Genomic DNA, 17,483 nt, shown 5'->3' on the forward strand with positions numbered 1-17,483 from the left:
ATAACCATTAATACACATCATCTATAATTTTGCTTACCTATCAAATAACATTCTAATAATCTGAAATTTATGGAAAAGGTCCCAAAATCTCAATTCTCGCTTCACCGTAAGAAGATACCCCTAGATCATCTTCCGACTGTTGAGAGATGAGAACATCGAGTAGAAGCTTGACAAATTCGTCAAATTTTGATCTGAACGAAGCTTTGAAAACAACTTCAGGGTCATCTTTGGTTTTGGTTGAAGGAGTAGACGAAGAAGTCGAAGGAAGCTGAGAGAGGAGAGGAGTGAAAAAGGATTGAAGTGAGAGGAGTGACTCGACGACGAACCTACGGCGGAGACTCAGGTGTGACGATGGTGAGAAGGAGAGGAAGGACATGAATAGTGTCTGGAAAGAGAGATGACACATCCGAGTTCTTAGACATTCCTTTTAGGATGCATGTGCATATGCATTTTTGTCTACACCTGTTCTGAACATAAGCAGAGAGCAACTGCATAGACTATAGATTATAGGATGCAGCTAGGTTTTACTATGAATGATTTGCATAGTAAAACTGATGACATTGGAGTTAAGGCTGATATCTCGTTGGATAAACAAGACTTTTAAGTTACATTAGAGCACTTTTAAGTTCAAAGGCAAGACTTTTTTTTTCTAACTTTTGCTGCAACTTTGTAGGAATACTTTGCAACGGTTGAAGGAATTTAGTCAGGAGCAACAGTAAGATCTTGCAAAGCGGCAAGAAAAGCTTCAGGAGGTTCATGATCATCTGTATGAAAATTCAAAATCAATGTTGGAAGCTCAGGTCAGTCCTCTAAACCTTTACACAATACTTCAAGCACATAAATCAATCTTTTATTTTTAACAATCTGTTTTTTTTTTCTTTTCAGGTAGCGTTTGAGGCAAAACAGGCGAACATGTTTGTGGCTTGGGATAAGTTGTTTGCTTTGCACAATGCGATGCTTCTTGAGTCCCGAGTGATAAAAGCCTTCGCCATCTACTTCCTGTCAATCTTTGTCATCTACATGTTTATACTACATGTTTATAGATAAAACCCGTTGGATCAATGCATGTGCATATGTATTTTTGTAAACTCAAGAACAGGTATAAGACATTGTTTTTTATTTATTTATAGCTGAAGTTGTAATATCACTTTTCATTGAAATTTTTATTTTGTCTATATGTTTTGGCAATTAGTTCAAGGTTCTTCATGATGGTTTCTGGCAGAAGATTAATGTGAAACAACCTGAACATCGGAGTAACGGAAGACACGGTGGTGGTTCTCATGAGTTTCTTAGGAGTCCATGGATCAAGCATTATAAACCTTTAGTAAAGGCACAAATTCAGGTAAAGGGTGAAGGTAGTTCCGAGCTCAAAAGTCAAGTGGTCAGCTCAAATGGGAAGACAGTAATGGTCATATGCAGCTCTGGTTCAGCCTCAAGTCTCAAGCAGATACGCTCTCAATTGCGTGACCACGACCAAATCAGCGTTGGAGAAGGTATTAATTTATTATGATGAGTCTTATTCCTCTGTTTATATATGTTGTTTCTATTCTAAAAAAAAATCATTCTAACAAATATTTACAATGTAAATGACTTATTAAAACTCTAGACAACCATTTTGGTCCAAGGAGATTTTTTTAATAAACTATCTACAATATTTTTTTTTTCAAAACTACCCTAATGTTTTTTTCCTTCTAAATGTTTTTTTATTGAAATGGTAATCTAAATCATGAAAATACAATTTATAATATATTTTTTTAATTAAATATGTAATTTTATTTTGAAGTGAAGACGGACAGAACTTGTCTTTTTACAACAATAGAAAGTGAGTTTCAAAAATTTTCACAAAAAAAGAAAAAAGTATAGTTTAGAAGAAAAAAAGCATAGGGTAGTTTTCAAAATATATATCATATATAAGGTAATCAATGCATAAGTATGATATATAGGTTTTTGTTTTTTGGTAGAAAAATAAGAAATATAGACAAAAGTACTAAACGGAATGTAATTAATTTGGTGAGGTATAAAATAAGATATAAATAACTTCATAATTGGCATGTGTTAGATCTATTTTCATAGTAGAGAGATCATAGTAACCAAAATTTTATGTAGTCCATGTTTGCATAATGAAAAATTTAATTTAGTAACAAATATTGAACGGTTGTGAAAGTGAAAAACTATTTATACGAATAGTCATAGTATATAATGTTTTAGAAAATATTTAGCTTTGGTTGGTTATGCCGATAAAAGCAACCATATAATCAATCATAATTAAAGTTTCATGTAATTCAGAAATCAATTACAAGATTATAAATTGTATTTTGTATGAAATAACAAAAATAAAAAATATCCGCCGAGGGTTTAACCTAGTTCATTTAAAACTTAAAATTCGGTTTAAAATGTACAACATATGGAATCATTGTCATTTGTCAACATTATATGATAATATCTGATTGCGTATTCACAATTAGTGTCCACATGGGATGCATATTCTCCACCACCACTATTATTATTTATTCTATTCACATTCATTATCAACATTTTTTAACGCCTATCTGTACAACAAACCCAACATACTAGACGTTAAAAGATCCAACGGCCCGCACCATTCGCTCTCTCCATCGCGTTACGCACCGACGGCTGTGATCGAAGCCATACCCTCCAGCTCACTCTTGCTCCTTCTGATCCTCTCACCCCCGGCTTCATATCCACCCGTACTAGCTTTTGCCGTCGTCAAAATCTCCGGCACCTCCGTAGCTATCTCAGTTACCGTCTCAACCGCGTAATCCGCATCTTTCGTCTTTTCTGCTCTCCCAACCTTTTTAAAAAAAAACAATTTTTTAAAAAAAATAACGAGTTCTCAAATTACAACTGTCGTTACTAATTAAGATGTGAATGGAATTAAAGAAAAAAAATTTACCAGGATTGTGCGGAGCCCGACAGATTTACCCGCGGTAATATTGTGGATATTATCATCCAAAAACACTGTTCTACGAGGGTCAACATTGGCTACGCGAATACAAATATCCATAGCGGCCAACGAAGGCTTAAGAACAACGGGGTGTTCATCGGGTCGTGTTGTTGCTGATCCGGATCCGAATAAATTCGGGTTCATTGTTTCGAAACAAATCATCTCTTCAAAACAATCTTCTAACCCCAGTTTCTTCAGAACCGTCACCGCATGGTTCCTGTCCGAATTCGTAAAAATCTAAACACGAGAACCAAAAAAACAATGATCATATATTCATTTTGGCAAACAATAAATAATTATTCAATGATACATATAAATAAAGATTAATTAAACTTACAATTTTCCTCTGTTTGATTTTGTTCAGAAGGTTACGTAGCTTGCTGTTTGGTTCGATCGAGCCATATGGTAATCTTCCGTGCACGAAACTACAAAACAAATTATGCAAGAAATAAATAAATAAAACTTAATTAAGAAAACAAAAAAAATTTGCTCGCAGAGATCAAAACATCATTAGTATAGTAGTTGGTTGAAGATGATGATTATTACCTGTGATATTCATCAGGATGAACATCATGGCCTAACGCCTATAAATTTATAAGAAATAAAGAGTAAATAATCAATTAGAAAATCAATGATATATACAATGAATTAATTCTTCAGAAAACAAAAAAAAATGAAGAAGTGAAATTACCCTGAGACCCGCAAGGGTACTTCCATACGTTTTAAAGAGCTCAACTCTTAAACTTGAAGCTTTACTTTCTGGAAATCCAAATTTCTCCACTAGAAAATCTGCCCATATAATCAAATAATTAAACCGAATGCTCTAAAAAAACGTACAAAGCATTAACTATAATATGTTATTGTTTAATTACCATCAATATTCTTCTTGACAGCTGGCGCCAATCCAGTTTTCAGAGGGTATAATGTGTCATCCAAGTCTGATCACAAAATTAGAGACCAAAAAAAAAAAAAAAGATTAGAACAAATTTAGTTAAATACATTATGCAAATTTTGATATCAACGTATTAGAAAAATGGTTTACCGAAAATGAGGCAGTTAATCGGAGAGAAATCCATAACACACGAGATTAAGAGAATAAAGTATAAGAAAATAATATTTTGAGAGGAAAATAGCAAACAACAACTATAGGAGCCGTGAAGCAAATGGAGATGTTCGAGTGGTATTTATAGGAAAGCTAAGTCTTTCTTATTTATTTATTTTTGCTCTATCTTTTTTTTTAAATCACGGATACTGACTGCTGACTCATAGTTCAAATCGTTTTCGTCTATTTTATCTGGTTTATACCATTTACATTATATTATATAATATAATATGATTTGATGTTTAATACATCGGATCATATTCTTCTATCCTGATTTGTGTTGCAATAACGATCGCTTTCTATCCTTTGATTAAACAATGTAAAGATACTTCTTAATTTCTAAGACTTTCGGAACCTTACGTGTTTTAAGTCTTTGTTTTGCACACACACAAAAAAAGAAAGGAAGAACGTGTTTAAGTCTTAGTAAAGTATTATTACCAGTGCCAGCACAATTAAGAAGTTAGGCTATATAGCCTGTACACGTTAGTCGTTACGGTAGTTTTCACTTTGAACGCAATATAATATCGGATGAAGTTTCATATCAGATGTCAATCATTACGTTTCAGCTTTTCTGTTTTCTTAACAGCATCGACATTAGGTGAAATTCAAATGAGAATGTTATTTGCCCAAGTTTCTGCACACAAAACACGTGTTTTCCAGACAAAAGTAAATAACTATCTTGTAATAGTAGCGCAGTGAAATTCAAATGAGAATGTTATTTGCCCAAGTTTCTGCACACAAAACACGTGTTTTCCAGACAAAAGTAAATAAATATCTTGTCATAGTAGCTGCGCTAGTACGCGTTGATAGAATATAACTCGATTCGTTTGTACGTCTTGCACATCCTAATACCAGATGGTTGGAGATTAGGAACAATACCATGCATCGATTGGTATTAGTATTACAAACACACACAGAACAAGTTTGAGCCTTGATGAATCTACTAAAAAGTAGAAATTACGAATCGTGAATTTTTCACACATACAGTGATACACAAAATATATGACATTACTAGTGATAATGTTTGATTTATAACTAGTACGTAATATATATTTACTTTACTTATAATATTAATTGATAGTTGCTGTCTGTGGACCTCTCCCTAACATCATCACCACTACTTCCCCCATCAAGAGATGTCACCAATGTGTTGCGTTATTGGTTGGACATTTTATACAACTTCATCTAATTATATTGCGAAAGATTCCAACATGATACTAATATTATTTTGTGTTTCCATTATTCATATATGATTAATCATCAATTCACAATTATTTAAACAAACGATTGAATCCAGAGAAGAATGACAATTAATAGCTATTTCTGTCCAAATCATGATACAATTGGTTCCCTTCATTTGGGGTTTTTTTTCAACATCAATATATATGGATAGCTCAGAAAATCCTAGCGGAGAGAACATTGTTTACAAATAAACCAGTCGTGGTCACTTCAAGTAAACATAGCAGTTTCCGACGGTCAAATTAGTTGGAAATGATCGGAAACAAGCATTTCCAACAATTAATCGAGGACAGTAAATCGGTCGGAAATCGTTGGTTGGAAATTTGTTTGGTTGAAAATCGGTCGGAAATTTCCAACCGAAAAGGTGGTTAGAAATTCTTTGGTAATAAACGGTCGGAAATTTGTCAGAAATATTTGACCGATTTCCGACGATTTAAAAGTGGTCGGAACAAAATTACCGACGGTTTTCCAACCGAAATGTTTCCCAACCAAAAGTATTAAAACGGATGGAATAATCAATATTTAGAATTATTGTATCAAATTAAAATAAAATAAAAAATGTTTCATAAATTAAAATTAGAAAGGCTAAATAAATAAGTCAAATTGTCAATTAAAACCAGAAAAATAGTTTTGAAATATCAACAAAAGAAATTAAAATAATACACTTAATTAAATTAAAACATTAATCTACTCTTGAGTTTCATCTTCATCTTCTTCTTGGATCTACTTTATTTGTTTCCTTCTTCTTCAATGGAGTTTCATACATGGTCTCTACCTTGAATTCTCCATGTTTTGATTTTAAAACCAAATATGCATAAAAGAGAAAGAGCACTTGAAATCACAAATCACAAAAGAGAGTACATGACCCAAAAATCTAATTCTCAATTCCAAGAACAAAAATACTAAACTATAGAAGCCATTGGAAAATTGGTCGGAAAACGGTCGGTAAATACTAACGGTATATTAGTCGGAAGGTTTGTCGGAATTTACTGACCGATTTCCAATCATTTAAAAAGGTTAGAAATTACCGACCGATTCTCAACCGAATTTTATATTCGTCAATTAACGGTTGGAAATTGGTCGAAAAATTTACTGACCAACAATTCGGTCGGAGATTTGGTCGGGATCAACAATATTTTCTTGTAGTGGGTTGTTCAAGGAACTTCATATGGAGTCTTACAAAAACAAAATTCATATATCAATTTATCGTATATAATTAATAAAATGAGTTAAGCGGATGCCAATATTTGAAGATAACTTTTGAAAATACTAAAGAAATATATTTCTATCAAACAGTGTGTTATAAATTTAACCTTTTAGTAAAGTTTTACAAAAACAAATGATTTTTGCCGTAACGTTTGTTCTGTTTATGTTTAATTAAATGAAAATCATAATGGATAAATAATTTCGTTGCTCTTTTTTTTTTGTCTAATTAACATCTTCTTCTTCTTCATTTCCACTAGATATATATCATTCAAATTAATAATTATTAATGAATAATTCTTGGGTTCATCTTTAGAAGTGAACAACTCTCATTCACTCCCTCTTAATTAACAAATCAGATTACAACAATATGTCATGCCATATCATATCTATGCTAATGTGGATCATTTTTTGGGTTCTACGAATCCAGGTTCCCAAATAGAGGTTTTCCCTTGGCTAATGTGTTATATCTGGAAAGTATGGAATGCTTGTGTGTTTGAGAATTAGATAGAACGTCCGGATGACATTGTGCGAGTAGCACGAAGGGAAGCGTCCTCTTGGCTTCAAGCACAGGTGGAAGATGAGGGTGAGGAGGTTATCCCCTCCCATGTAGTTCCTACCTCTCGGTTACAAGGCGATAGTTATCCCCTTTCACTGGTTTACTCCGGTTATCAATGCTTTGTAGATGGCTCTTGGAAAGAGACTGATGCTTTTGCAGGTTCAGGATGGTTCTGTACTTCTTTGCAAGGATCGTTACCTTTTTTAGGCACTACCAATTATCGGCGTAGTCTATCTCCGTTATATGCAGAAGTGGAAGCTTTCAGTTGGGCGATGCGGTGCATGATTGGCCACGACATTAGAGATGTGGTTTTCTTTACGGACAGCTTGGATCTGGTGAAGATGGTGTCTTCCCCTCATGAGTGGCCGGCCTTTGCAACATATTTGGATGGAATCAAGACGGATCAAGAGGAGTTTTCTTCTTTTTCTTTATGTCATATTTCTCGTAATGTAACCGTTAAAGCGGATTCTTTGGCACGTCAAGCGCTTATCTCCACATCATGTTTTGTTTGTCAACAATTTCCCTTCAAATTGGCTCATTTGAGCTGATTCTTTTATTGAAAAAAAAAATAAGGAAACAAATTATGTAGATCTTTTATTAAGGAAATTATGTCAGTTTGGATTTATAAAAGAGGATTATGGTTTAAATTTATAATTTTGAAAAATATATTTTGGTTTGGATTTATAAAAGAATGGTTATGATTTAGATTTTATAATTAAACAAAATTCTATGTCAGTTTAGGTTTACAAAAGAATGGTCAGGGTTTAGATTTTACAGTTAAACGAAATTAATATCGGTTTGGGTTTACAAAAGAGTGGTTAGGGTTTAAATTTTACAATTAAACAAAATTATACGTCGGTTTGGGTATATAAAAAAGTGTTTAGGGTTTAGATTTTACAATTAAACAAAATTATATATTGGTTTGGGTTTATAAAAGAATGGTTAGAATTTAGATTTTACAATTAAACAAAATTATATGTACGTTCTGATTTATAAAAAATGGTTGAAAAATACTTAAGTTCACCCCCTCCCTTCTCAACCAATCAGAATGTTCTATCTAATATTTTATTTTTAAAATAAATCAAAATTAAATTAAAAAGCAAAACAAATTATGTATACTTTTATTTAAAGTAAGTTAAATATTGACTTGATTTAGATTTTACCATTAAACGGGATTATATTTCGGTTTGGGTTTATAAACGAGAATTAGGGTTTAGATTTTATAATTAAAACGAAATTATATGTCGGTTTGGGTTTGTAAATGAGGTGGTTAGGGTTTAGATTTTACAATTAGAACAAAATTATATGTCGGTTTGGGTTTACAAATGAGATGGTTAAGGTTTAGATTTTACAATTAGAACGAAATTATATGTCGGTTTCGGTTTATAAATGACATGGTTAGGGTTTAGATTTTATAATTAGACCGAAATTATATGTCGATTTGGTTTACAAATGAGATGGTTATGGTTTAGATTTTACAATCAGAATGAAATTATATGTCGATTTGGGTTTATAAATAAGATGCTTAGGGTTTAAATTTTATAATTAGAATGAAATTATATATCGGTTTAGGTTTATAAAAGAACGGTTTAAATTTTTAATTTTATAATAATGTATTACAGATTTTATTTCCTTATTTTTGAAGGGGGTGAATGAAGAGATTCACCCCTAGGGATGAATCCAAGTATTGTATGTGATAATTAAAAATTGTCATATAGTATTAGAATTAACAATTTTAAAATTGATTAATCTACAAAATTTGTTTCTTTAATTAAGATTTGTTTTCGAGGTGAATAAGAAAGGGGTGAACCAAGAATTGTTCTTATTGAACACACTAAACCCTAAACCCTAAACCCTAAACCAGTTTTAGAAATGCGGTACTATATAATCAGCATTGTTAAAGTGTGTCGTTAAAGAGTGTGTCTCTTTAATCAAATCTTTTTTACGATTTGATTTCTAATTTACTTCAGCGTTGTTATCTTTGCCATGTTTTGTTTGATCGAACCACTTTTTTCTTTTCTTTTCATGTATCTCCATACAAGGCTCTCTCTAATTTCACAGCAAGTAGATTCCCCTCAAGCCTTTATTCCCAAGATACTAAATTATTCAGACTTTGTATAATAGGAGCTAGACCACATACAAACAGTTTGGCTGACATCTTCTCCAACCCAATTGTCCTACCTACTCTTCACTTCGTCTTTATTTTTTTGTATTAAAACAGTTTACACTAACTAAAAAGTTTACTGGTAATACATTTTGAACATCTAAACATTTTCATCTTTGTTAAATCTTACAAACGAAAACTCAATCTTAAAACATACTATCATATATTGGACCCTTACATAGTACGAGGTTTTAAACTAGTATTTTATATATATATATATATATATATATATATCATATGTATAGCCGATAACTAATCCTCCCTTTTTCTCCTATGTTTTTTTCCATTTTTGTTTATTCCCATTTTTTATAAATTTTCGTTGCAAAACTAGGGTTTTTGCTCTTTGTCTTTTTAAACCACTTCAACTCATCTTTTATAAACACATCATCTCCTCGTCTTACTCTTCCTTTGCTTTGAAACAGATGGACCCGTATCTTACCGGATTTGTTTTGTCTGAAGTTGGAGATGAGGTTGACGAATCTGTGGGACTTGCTTCTATATCAAAATCTCAATCTCACAATGACAAGATTGATTACAAAGGTATACATGTGGTTACGAAAGTTCTGAATATTATCTAAATTATATTTCCAAGAATCTGAATTTTATTCGTCTTATGTTTCAGAAGCTGAGCCTACACCTGTGACAGTTGCATCTAGATCATCTGTGCCACCTGCATCTCGGACTCTGCCGTATCAGCTTTCAGAAGCTGAGGATGTACTCTTTGCAGCTGCTTCCGGACCACCTGAAGTTCCGTCTTATGTTTCAGAAGCTGAGCCTGCACCTGTGACAGCTGCTTCTGGATCATCTCAGGGGTCTGAAGTTGGAGCATCTGATAACCAAATAATCTGTAATGCTTTGACTGAATTCAATGTCGTTCTAAGTGAGTATAGAAAGTTAAGCCAAACAGCCATCGACTATATGACTGCTAATCGAGAAAGGAAAAGTAGGGTGGATGCTGTGGAGGAAGCAGTAAAGGAATGTTCTAAAGTTGTCAGACTCGTATTGACGGAGGGGCGTCCTGTGACAATGATGAAGAATTGCAAGAGAATGTTGGAGGCAGAACTGTCTGGACTGAAGCAAGAAATTAAAAGTTTTGAGAGGAAGAAGAAACGCAATTCAAGGAACAAGAAATGAGAGAGAGCATCCTATTCAACTTTCCAGGCTCCCAGCGTATGTTTCTTTTCTGTTCCTTACTCAAAGGTTGCGTATAAGCTTGACTGATACTAATCTTTGTTATTTCCCGGTTAGGTTGCAAACAAGAGTTGATAAGGAGCACTTTTCAAGCAGATTTTAGTTTTCGGATGATGTCTCTGGATCGAGGGGGACTTTTTTTTCTTTTTTGGTTGACTGCCGACTGTTTCTTTAAGTCTTTGTGTGTTTTTTTTGTCATGAGACGAAAATTTGACATTTTCACTCAGTCACCCTTCAGATTTTCCTTTTATAGACAACTTCTGCTTATAGTTGACAACAACTTGCCTGTTACTCTTAATTTTTTTTTGTTGATTGCTTGTTCCATTTAACATGAAATTGCCAAGAAAAGTAGAGTTCTGTGACATTAAGCTGACTTGTTAACGGAGAAGACTCTTCTCGTGTTCTTAACTTCTCTTATTCACAACCATTATAGTTCCTTTTTTAGCTCGCTAGTGACCATGGGAGGTGTGGTGCGTTTTAAGCAATATCTGTTTGTTAGTGTCTTGAAATATTTGTTTTATGATATATACTACTGTCTTTGATACTGAGCATGCACAATTGATGATAATCTACAAGGAAGCTTGATTACAATCTACAAGGAAGACATTGTATTCGTTAAAAAGATAACAATGTCAGTTTCTTGTTATGTCTGAAACTTTTTAGTCTCTGTTTCACTCTTTCTTAGTGTGTGTCATCTTGTAGATGAAGAAATGTGTTTGATTTCTTGTAATTTGTGAGACTCATGGACTTCTGTTGGAGAGCTAAACTATAAGGTTTGATCTCTTGCTGTTTCTGAATTTTGAAAGATGTCAAAGTTAAACTCAAAGCTATCAATCAAACTTAAACTCAAAGCCATTTACTGTTTTGTCATTGATCATTGATTCATTCTGTTTTTTCATTTGGTCATTGATCACTGAAACTTAACTGACGAATAGATTACATTGTTGAAGTAGGTGGGAGGGTTAGACCAAAGATCTTCCTTGATAATATCAGCAACCTGATTCCCGAGTTCAAATTGGGCAGATAATAAAAATGGTCTATAACTTATAACAAGTCAGAAAGTAGAGGAGCATGTACCTCCCCAGCAACTTGAGCATCAGTAAACCAAGTAAAGAAACTGAAGAGAAAGCTGAATGGAAAATTGTTAATATGCTGCATCCAAATGTTGTTAATATGATGAAGTAATCTTGGATGGTTATCTCAGCAAATGTTATATGCTGCATCCAAATGTTGTTACTCAGTTTGGGATTTATGTTGTAGAGAGCATATATAGTTAATGTTACAGAGATTATAATGTTACAAAGTTCTCAGCTAAATGTTATACGCTGCATCCAGTGCTTATATGACATGGAGAGCCACAAACTGTGGTTATATAACATGGACAAATATCATAATTATGATCCGGAGTTTGGGCTAATAATAATCTGATGCAGACCCATCTGATTTCTCTTAAATCGACCCACATAGTTTATTTGAAACAGGCCCATTTTTAAAGAAAATAACAAAACTATATTAATTAATACTGTATTTTGTTTCCCTTTTTTTTTGTTTTTTTTTATTATATTTTTTTGGGTCGGCAAAATAATCAACTCCCTCCTAAAAAGCACCGAGGTTTTCTCTAGCAAACTCTAGAAGACAAGAAGAGCAAATCACAAATTACATCTCTCTCTCTCTCTCGCACCTTCTAAACTCCCTCTATTTCTTCTCTTCTCTATCCTCTCTTTTCACTCTCTGTTTCTTTTTTTTCTCGACTCACGAATCCTATTTCTTCTAAACCCGCAACAGCTACAAACAAAACCCTTTTGTGAAAGTTCTCTCCTTTGCTCAGGTTTGTTGTTCCCGACTCCTCTTCTTCATTACGTTTTCTTTATTAGGTTTTCTAATTGTAGATATCTTTGTTTGATTCTAGTTTATTTCTTAATTTCGGAATCGTAGGAGAGTTAATCCCACTAAACACTTGACAATTAGTTTTTAGTCTGTGTTAGAATTAGTACTTTGGTTAATTGTTTTTGAATGTTAGTTGTTAAGTGATGAAAATGAAAAAATAAAACCGCTATTTATAGGTTCAAAAGGACAAATCTTTGATTGTGTTTGATGAATCTTAAATCTTTTTTTTTTTTTTTTTTTTTGTCTATTCGAAAAATATGAATCTTGAATCTTTTAAGCCGGTCTTAACAGTTTCTTGATTTCAAATATCGTATTGTTTATGTTCAGACCTTGAGTTCTTGAATCTGTATTTTGTTTTTGTTTTTTTTTTTTTGTGTGTGCAGGAAATGGCAGAACAAGAATACACAGTAGCATCAGACAGTGAAAACACTGGAGAGGAGAAATCGTCATCATCTCCTTCACTACCCGAAATCGCTGTTGGAATCGATATTGGTACTTCACAATGCAGTATAGCTGTTTGGAACGGCTCTCAAGTTCACATCTTGAGGAACACAAGAAACCAAAAACTCATCAAATCATTCGTCACATTCAAAGACGAAGTCCCTGCCGGTGGTGTCAGCAACCAGCTCGCACACGAGCAGGAAATGCTAACAGGAGCCGCCATCTTCAACATGAAACGCCTCATCGGTCGTGTAGACACTGATCCTGTGGTTCACGCCAGCAAGAACCTTCCTTTCTTGGTTCAAACTCTTGACATTGGTGTCAGACCTTTTATTGCAGCTTTGGTTAACAATGCTTGGAGATCCACAACTCCAGAGGAAGTTTTAGCTATTTTTCTTGTGGAGTTACGTCTGATGGCTGAAGCTCAGCTGAAACGGCCTGTGAGAAATGTAGTCCTCACGGTTCCTGTTTCGTTCTCTAGGTTTCAGCTCACACGGATTGAACGAGCTTGCGCTATGGCTGGACTTCATGTTCTTCGTCTAATGCCTGAACCAACTGCAGTCGCGTTGCTATATGCACAACAACAGCAGATGACTACGCATGATAACATGGGAAGTGGAAGCGAGAGGCTTGCGGTTATATTCAATATGGGTGCTGGTTACTGCGATGTTGCGGTTACTGCAACTGCTGGTGGTGTTTCACAGATTAAAGCCTTGGCAGGAAGCCCCATTGGAGGAGAAGATATTTTGCAGAACACATTGCGCCATATCGCGCCACCAGGAGCAGAAGCTTCAGGGTTGCTCCGTGTAGCGACACAGGACGCTATTCACAGGCTATCGGATCAAGATGATGTCCAGATTGAAGTGGATTTGGGAAACGGCAACAAGATCTCGAAGGTTCTTGATAGAGTGGAGTTTGATGAAGTGAACAAGAATGTATTTGAGGAGTGTGAGAGACTTGTTGTGCAGTGTCTGCGAGATGCTAGAGTCGAGGTTGGTGATATTGACGATGTGATAATGGTTGGAGGCTGTTCTTACATCCCCAAAGTGAGATGTATTCTCAAAAACGTATGCAAGAAAGATGAGGTTTACAAAGGTGTGAATCCGTTAGAAGCTGCGGTTAGAGGAGCTGCGTTGGAAGGTGCCGTGACTTCAGGTATTCATGATCCTTTTGGGAGCTTAGATCTCTTGACCATACAAGCTACAGCTCTTGCCGTTGGAGTAAGAGCTAACGGAAACAAGTTTATACCCGTGATACCGCGTAACACGATGGTTCCAGCTCGGAAAGACCTCTTCTTCACTACGGTTCAAGATAACCAGAAGGAAGCTTTGATCATTATATACGAAGGAGAAGGAGAGACTGTTGAAAAAAATCATCTTCTTGGATATTTCAAGATCGTTGGGATTCCACCGGCACCTAAAGGTGTTCCAGAGATCAATGTATGTATGGACATCGATGCTTCAAATGCTTTGCGAGTTTTTGCAGCTGTGTTGATGCCAGGATCATCGAGTCCGGTGGTTCCTGTGATTGAAGTGAGGATGCCGACGGTTGATGATGGACATGGTTGGTGTGCTCAGGCATTGAATGTGAAATATGGATCTACTCTTGATTTGATTACTCTTCAGAGGAAGATGTAAGATTTGAAATAAAAAGCTGTTGGTGATAGATTTTAGAAAATGATGTAAGATATGAGGATGTTTCGTATGATGATCGTATAGAGAAGAGTGCATAGTTGTGTGTTTTGGGTTTGTTGTTGAAGTGGTAAACAATGTTTATGTGTGTAAGTAACTAAGTAATAATGCTTTGCAGATTGTATAATAAAATCAGTGTTTTGGACACTTTCTTTTGAGCTTTTGATATGCAAATGTTTAAAAAGATTAAAGATGCAATTCTAATTTCTAGAGACTTGTAATGAAGTATAAGAAAAATATAACACGATTAAATACATAAAAGAGTTTTAACAGCCATGAAATATATCGCTAGAAGGAGGGTCGAACCTCCGACCTTGTGGTTAACAGCCACACGCTCTAACCAACTGAGCTATTCCAGCTTTGACATTTCCATTTGCTTTTCATCTAATATAAAAACATTACTTTTCCTTAATTTCCCTAATTTATTCGGACTGATGATGTAATTACACTTTTGTTTTCTTTTTTGCACAAAACGAAAAAAAGAAGAAGAACACTTTTGTTTTTTAAGGGAATTGCTTACCATGAATCATGGGGCCGTCTTATTTGACTGTAAGGGAACTATGGACATCGCAATAACAGAAATATGAGGATTGGGCCGAGGCTAAAAACTGGTAAAAGTAAGTTCAAAATTATAGGGTGGATAGTAAGACCAATGTGGCTGCAATGCTCATATTCGGAATGGTACTCTAAATTTACCGAGTCTTCATCGATATAGGAGAGGAGGGTTGTCCGCACATTACTTGGAATTGCATAGCCTATTGTGGGCAATGCAACGTTTGTGAAGCAGCATAATCGCTTACTCAACAACTGAACTAGTAACCAATGCCTTTGTTACCGAGGAATGGCCGATTTTTCATGTATAGGTTTAGATGGTACTATGGTAGTATTGAATTTAAATGAACATAAAACAGTAACAGCCGAAATACTCACAGCATAAGTGTTTAGAATGTTGACAATTGTATTATAACAAATATCATAAAAGTTTTAAGACTTTTAATTGATAGGTAAGAGAAATCTAAATCCAGTACATGTGTATCTAACTTTTTTTTGTTCCGTCTCGATAGTGATCTCATATCTTGAGATTGACCTATATAATTAGGTAGGTGTGGAACTTTTAAGTTATTGGAGTCAAAGTAATTGTATAATATTGCCGAAAAATCATGAATCCATATCTACTATTTTTTTCTTTAAACCATCTTAAGACTCTTAACTCGTCGTAATACGACATGTTTTGTATTGACATGTCGAATATCTCATATCTTGTTGTGGATACATACAATCATATAAAATTATAAGCAATCACAAATTTTCTTCGATTTAAGACATGCGTTTTGTTTCTTCTCGGATTCCTTTTTGTGATTTCGTTTGAAACAGGTGAGGTGGTTGACAGATCGATCGTTTCCTATATAAATGACCTTAAATTCGCAACGCATTGAACATATGGAACTCTACTGTACGTTTGACCCAAAATTTGATTTCTCTCTCACACACATACACATATATAGTGACATAGACTCTAAATTTTGACAAACAAAATGTAATAAAAAACGTAAACATGATCTATCATTATCTCAACCTAGTAGTTGGGCAGAGTTGGAGACAAGCGGCAGAAAACCAGGCACCAATTTACCAACTCGAAAAGTATAATTAAGATTGCTTATTACTATAGTCGTTTTTGAGTCGTTAATTTATGCAAATCATAGTTATTTTACATACGGCGATATATCAACACCCATTTGTTTTAGTTTCACTATAACATCATAGTCAAATTTGGTTGCAAATAAACCCATTTATTCACATTTCTACAAGTGTGAGATAATATCATGATATGCACATCCCATGCAATAAAAAGCATGCTTTTTCATTGCAAAAGAACACTGGTTGTCTCCAAAGCTTTTGATTCAGTTCAATGGTCTTTTTTCGAAAATGTGCTGCTCTCTTTGGACATCCCCTTCGAATTTATTCACTAGATTATGCTATGTGTTACCACAACATCTTTTTCGGTTCAGGTCAATGGAGAATTGGTTGGTTATTTCTGCAGTTCTAGGGGTTTGAGACAAGGTTTCTCTCTCTCACCATACTTGTTTGTTATTACTATGGATGTACTGTCAAAGATGCTTGATAGAGCAGCAGGTTTGAGGAGATTTGCATATCACCCGCAATGCAAGAATCTCAGTCTAACTCATTTAAGTTTTGCTGATGATCTAATGGTTCTCTCCGATTGTAAGTTGCGGTCTATTGAGGGGATTCTGGAAGTATTTGATAGCTTTGCAAAACGATCTGGGATTCGTATTAGTATGGAAAAGTCTACTGTCTACCTTGCGGGTGTTACAGATTCTTGTAAACAAGAGATTATGGACCGTTTTCAGTTTGGTGTTGCTCAGTTTCCTGTACGTTACCTTGGGCTACCACTAGTGACTAAGCGCCTCTCTTCTGGGGACTATAGTCCTTTATTGGAGCATATCAAAAAGAAAATAGGATCATGGACGGCTCGCTTCCTTTCCTATGCTGGTCGCCTTAATCTTCTCTCTTCGGTCCTCTGGAGTATCTGCAATTTTTGGTTGTCAGCTTTTCGTTTGCCACGCCAATGTATTGGAGAGATTGATAAGATTTGCTCTGCATTCCTCTGGTCTGGACCGGCCCTCAACTGTCACAAGGCTAAGCTTGCTTGGGAAGATGTTTGCACACAAAAGACTGAAGGAGGACTTGGTTTACGATCTTTGAAGGAGGCTAATGATGTTTGTTGCCTGAAGTTAGTTTGGAGGCTTGTGTCGAATGGAGACTCCTTGTGGGTCCGGTGGTGCCGACACTACTTACTACGGAAGGAGTCGTTTTGGTCTATCAACCACACTGCCTCCAGGGGATCTTGGATGTGGCGGAAACTCCTTAAATACCGTGATCTTGCCAAACAGTTTAGTAGTGTTGAGGTGAAGAACGGTGCTCAGGCTTCTTTTTGGTATGATGCGTGGTCTCCAATGGGGCGTCTGATTGATGTTGCAGGTGAGCGCGGGTTCATTGATCTTGGGATAAGCCAACATATG

At 34.9% G+C, this 17,483-nt stretch overlaps 4 protein-coding genes, 1 non-coding gene and 1 pseudogene across 5 annotated transcripts; 4 read left to right on the forward strand and 2 right to left on the reverse strand.

Annotated features, from left to right (window-relative positions):
- The first annotated feature begins 954 nt into the window (after nt 1-954).
- Nucleotides 955-1,510, forward strand: LOC147925087 (cold-regulated protein 27 pseudogene; annotated as a pseudogene).
- Nucleotides 1,511-2,352: 842 nt separating this feature from the next.
- On the reverse strand, nt 2,353-4,405 carry LOC104749650 (uncharacterized protein C24B11.05). Its single transcript, XM_010471325.3, has 7 exons — nt 4,008-4,405; nt 3,838-3,903; nt 3,657-3,754; nt 3,512-3,549; nt 3,303-3,390; nt 2,915-3,202; nt 2,353-2,812 (listed from the first exon to the last, which is right to left on the reverse strand). The coding sequence occupies exons 1-7, from the start codon at nt 4,039-4,041 to the stop codon at nt 2,621-2,623; spliced, it is 804 nt and encodes a 267-aa protein (XP_010469627.1). The 5' UTR covers nt 4,042-4,405; the 3' UTR covers nt 2,353-2,620.
- Nucleotides 4,406-6,906: 2,501 nt separating this feature from the next.
- LOC147925088 (uncharacterized) lies at nt 6,907-7,616 on the forward strand. Its single transcript, XM_087492480.1, has 2 exons — nt 6,907-6,939; nt 7,017-7,616. The coding sequence occupies exons 1-2, from the start codon at nt 6,907-6,909 to the stop codon at nt 7,614-7,616; spliced, it is 633 nt and encodes a 210-aa protein (XP_087348606.1).
- A 2,004-nt stretch (nt 7,617-9,620) lies between these two features.
- LOC104753143 (uncharacterized) lies at nt 9,621-10,721 on the forward strand. The gene is made up of 3 exons (XM_087490217.1): nt 9,621-9,772; nt 9,855-10,402; nt 10,481-10,721. The coding sequence occupies exons 1-2, from the start codon at nt 9,655-9,657 to the stop codon at nt 10,364-10,366; spliced, it is 630 nt and encodes a 209-aa protein (XP_087346343.1). The 5' UTR covers nt 9,621-9,654; the 3' UTR covers nt 10,367-10,402; nt 10,481-10,721.
- A 1,249-nt stretch (nt 10,722-11,970) lies between these two features.
- LOC104749651 (heat shock 70 kDa protein 8) lies at nt 11,971-14,589 on the forward strand. The gene is made up of 2 exons (XM_010471326.3): nt 11,971-12,251; nt 12,694-14,589. Exon 2 carries the CDS (start codon nt 12,697-12,699, stop codon nt 14,386-14,388), a length of 1,692 nt encoding a protein of 563 aa, XP_010469628.1. The 5' UTR covers nt 11,971-12,251; nt 12,694-12,696; the 3' UTR covers nt 14,389-14,589.
- Nucleotides 14,590-14,728: 139 nt separating this feature from the next.
- Nucleotides 14,729-14,801, reverse strand: TRNAN-GUU (transfer RNA asparagine (anticodon GUU)). The gene has a single exon. It is a non-coding gene; the product is annotated as a tRNA-Asn (tRNA).
- Between the last annotated feature and the right edge of the window lie 2,682 nt (nt 14,802-17,483).

Source organism: Camelina sativa, chromosome 16, assembly GCF_030686135.1.
Source record: "Camelina sativa cultivar CO46 ecotype springtype chromosome 16, ASM3068613v1".
Lineage (NCBI taxonomy): Eukaryota > Viridiplantae > Streptophyta > Magnoliopsida > Brassicales > Brassicaceae > Camelina > Camelina sativa.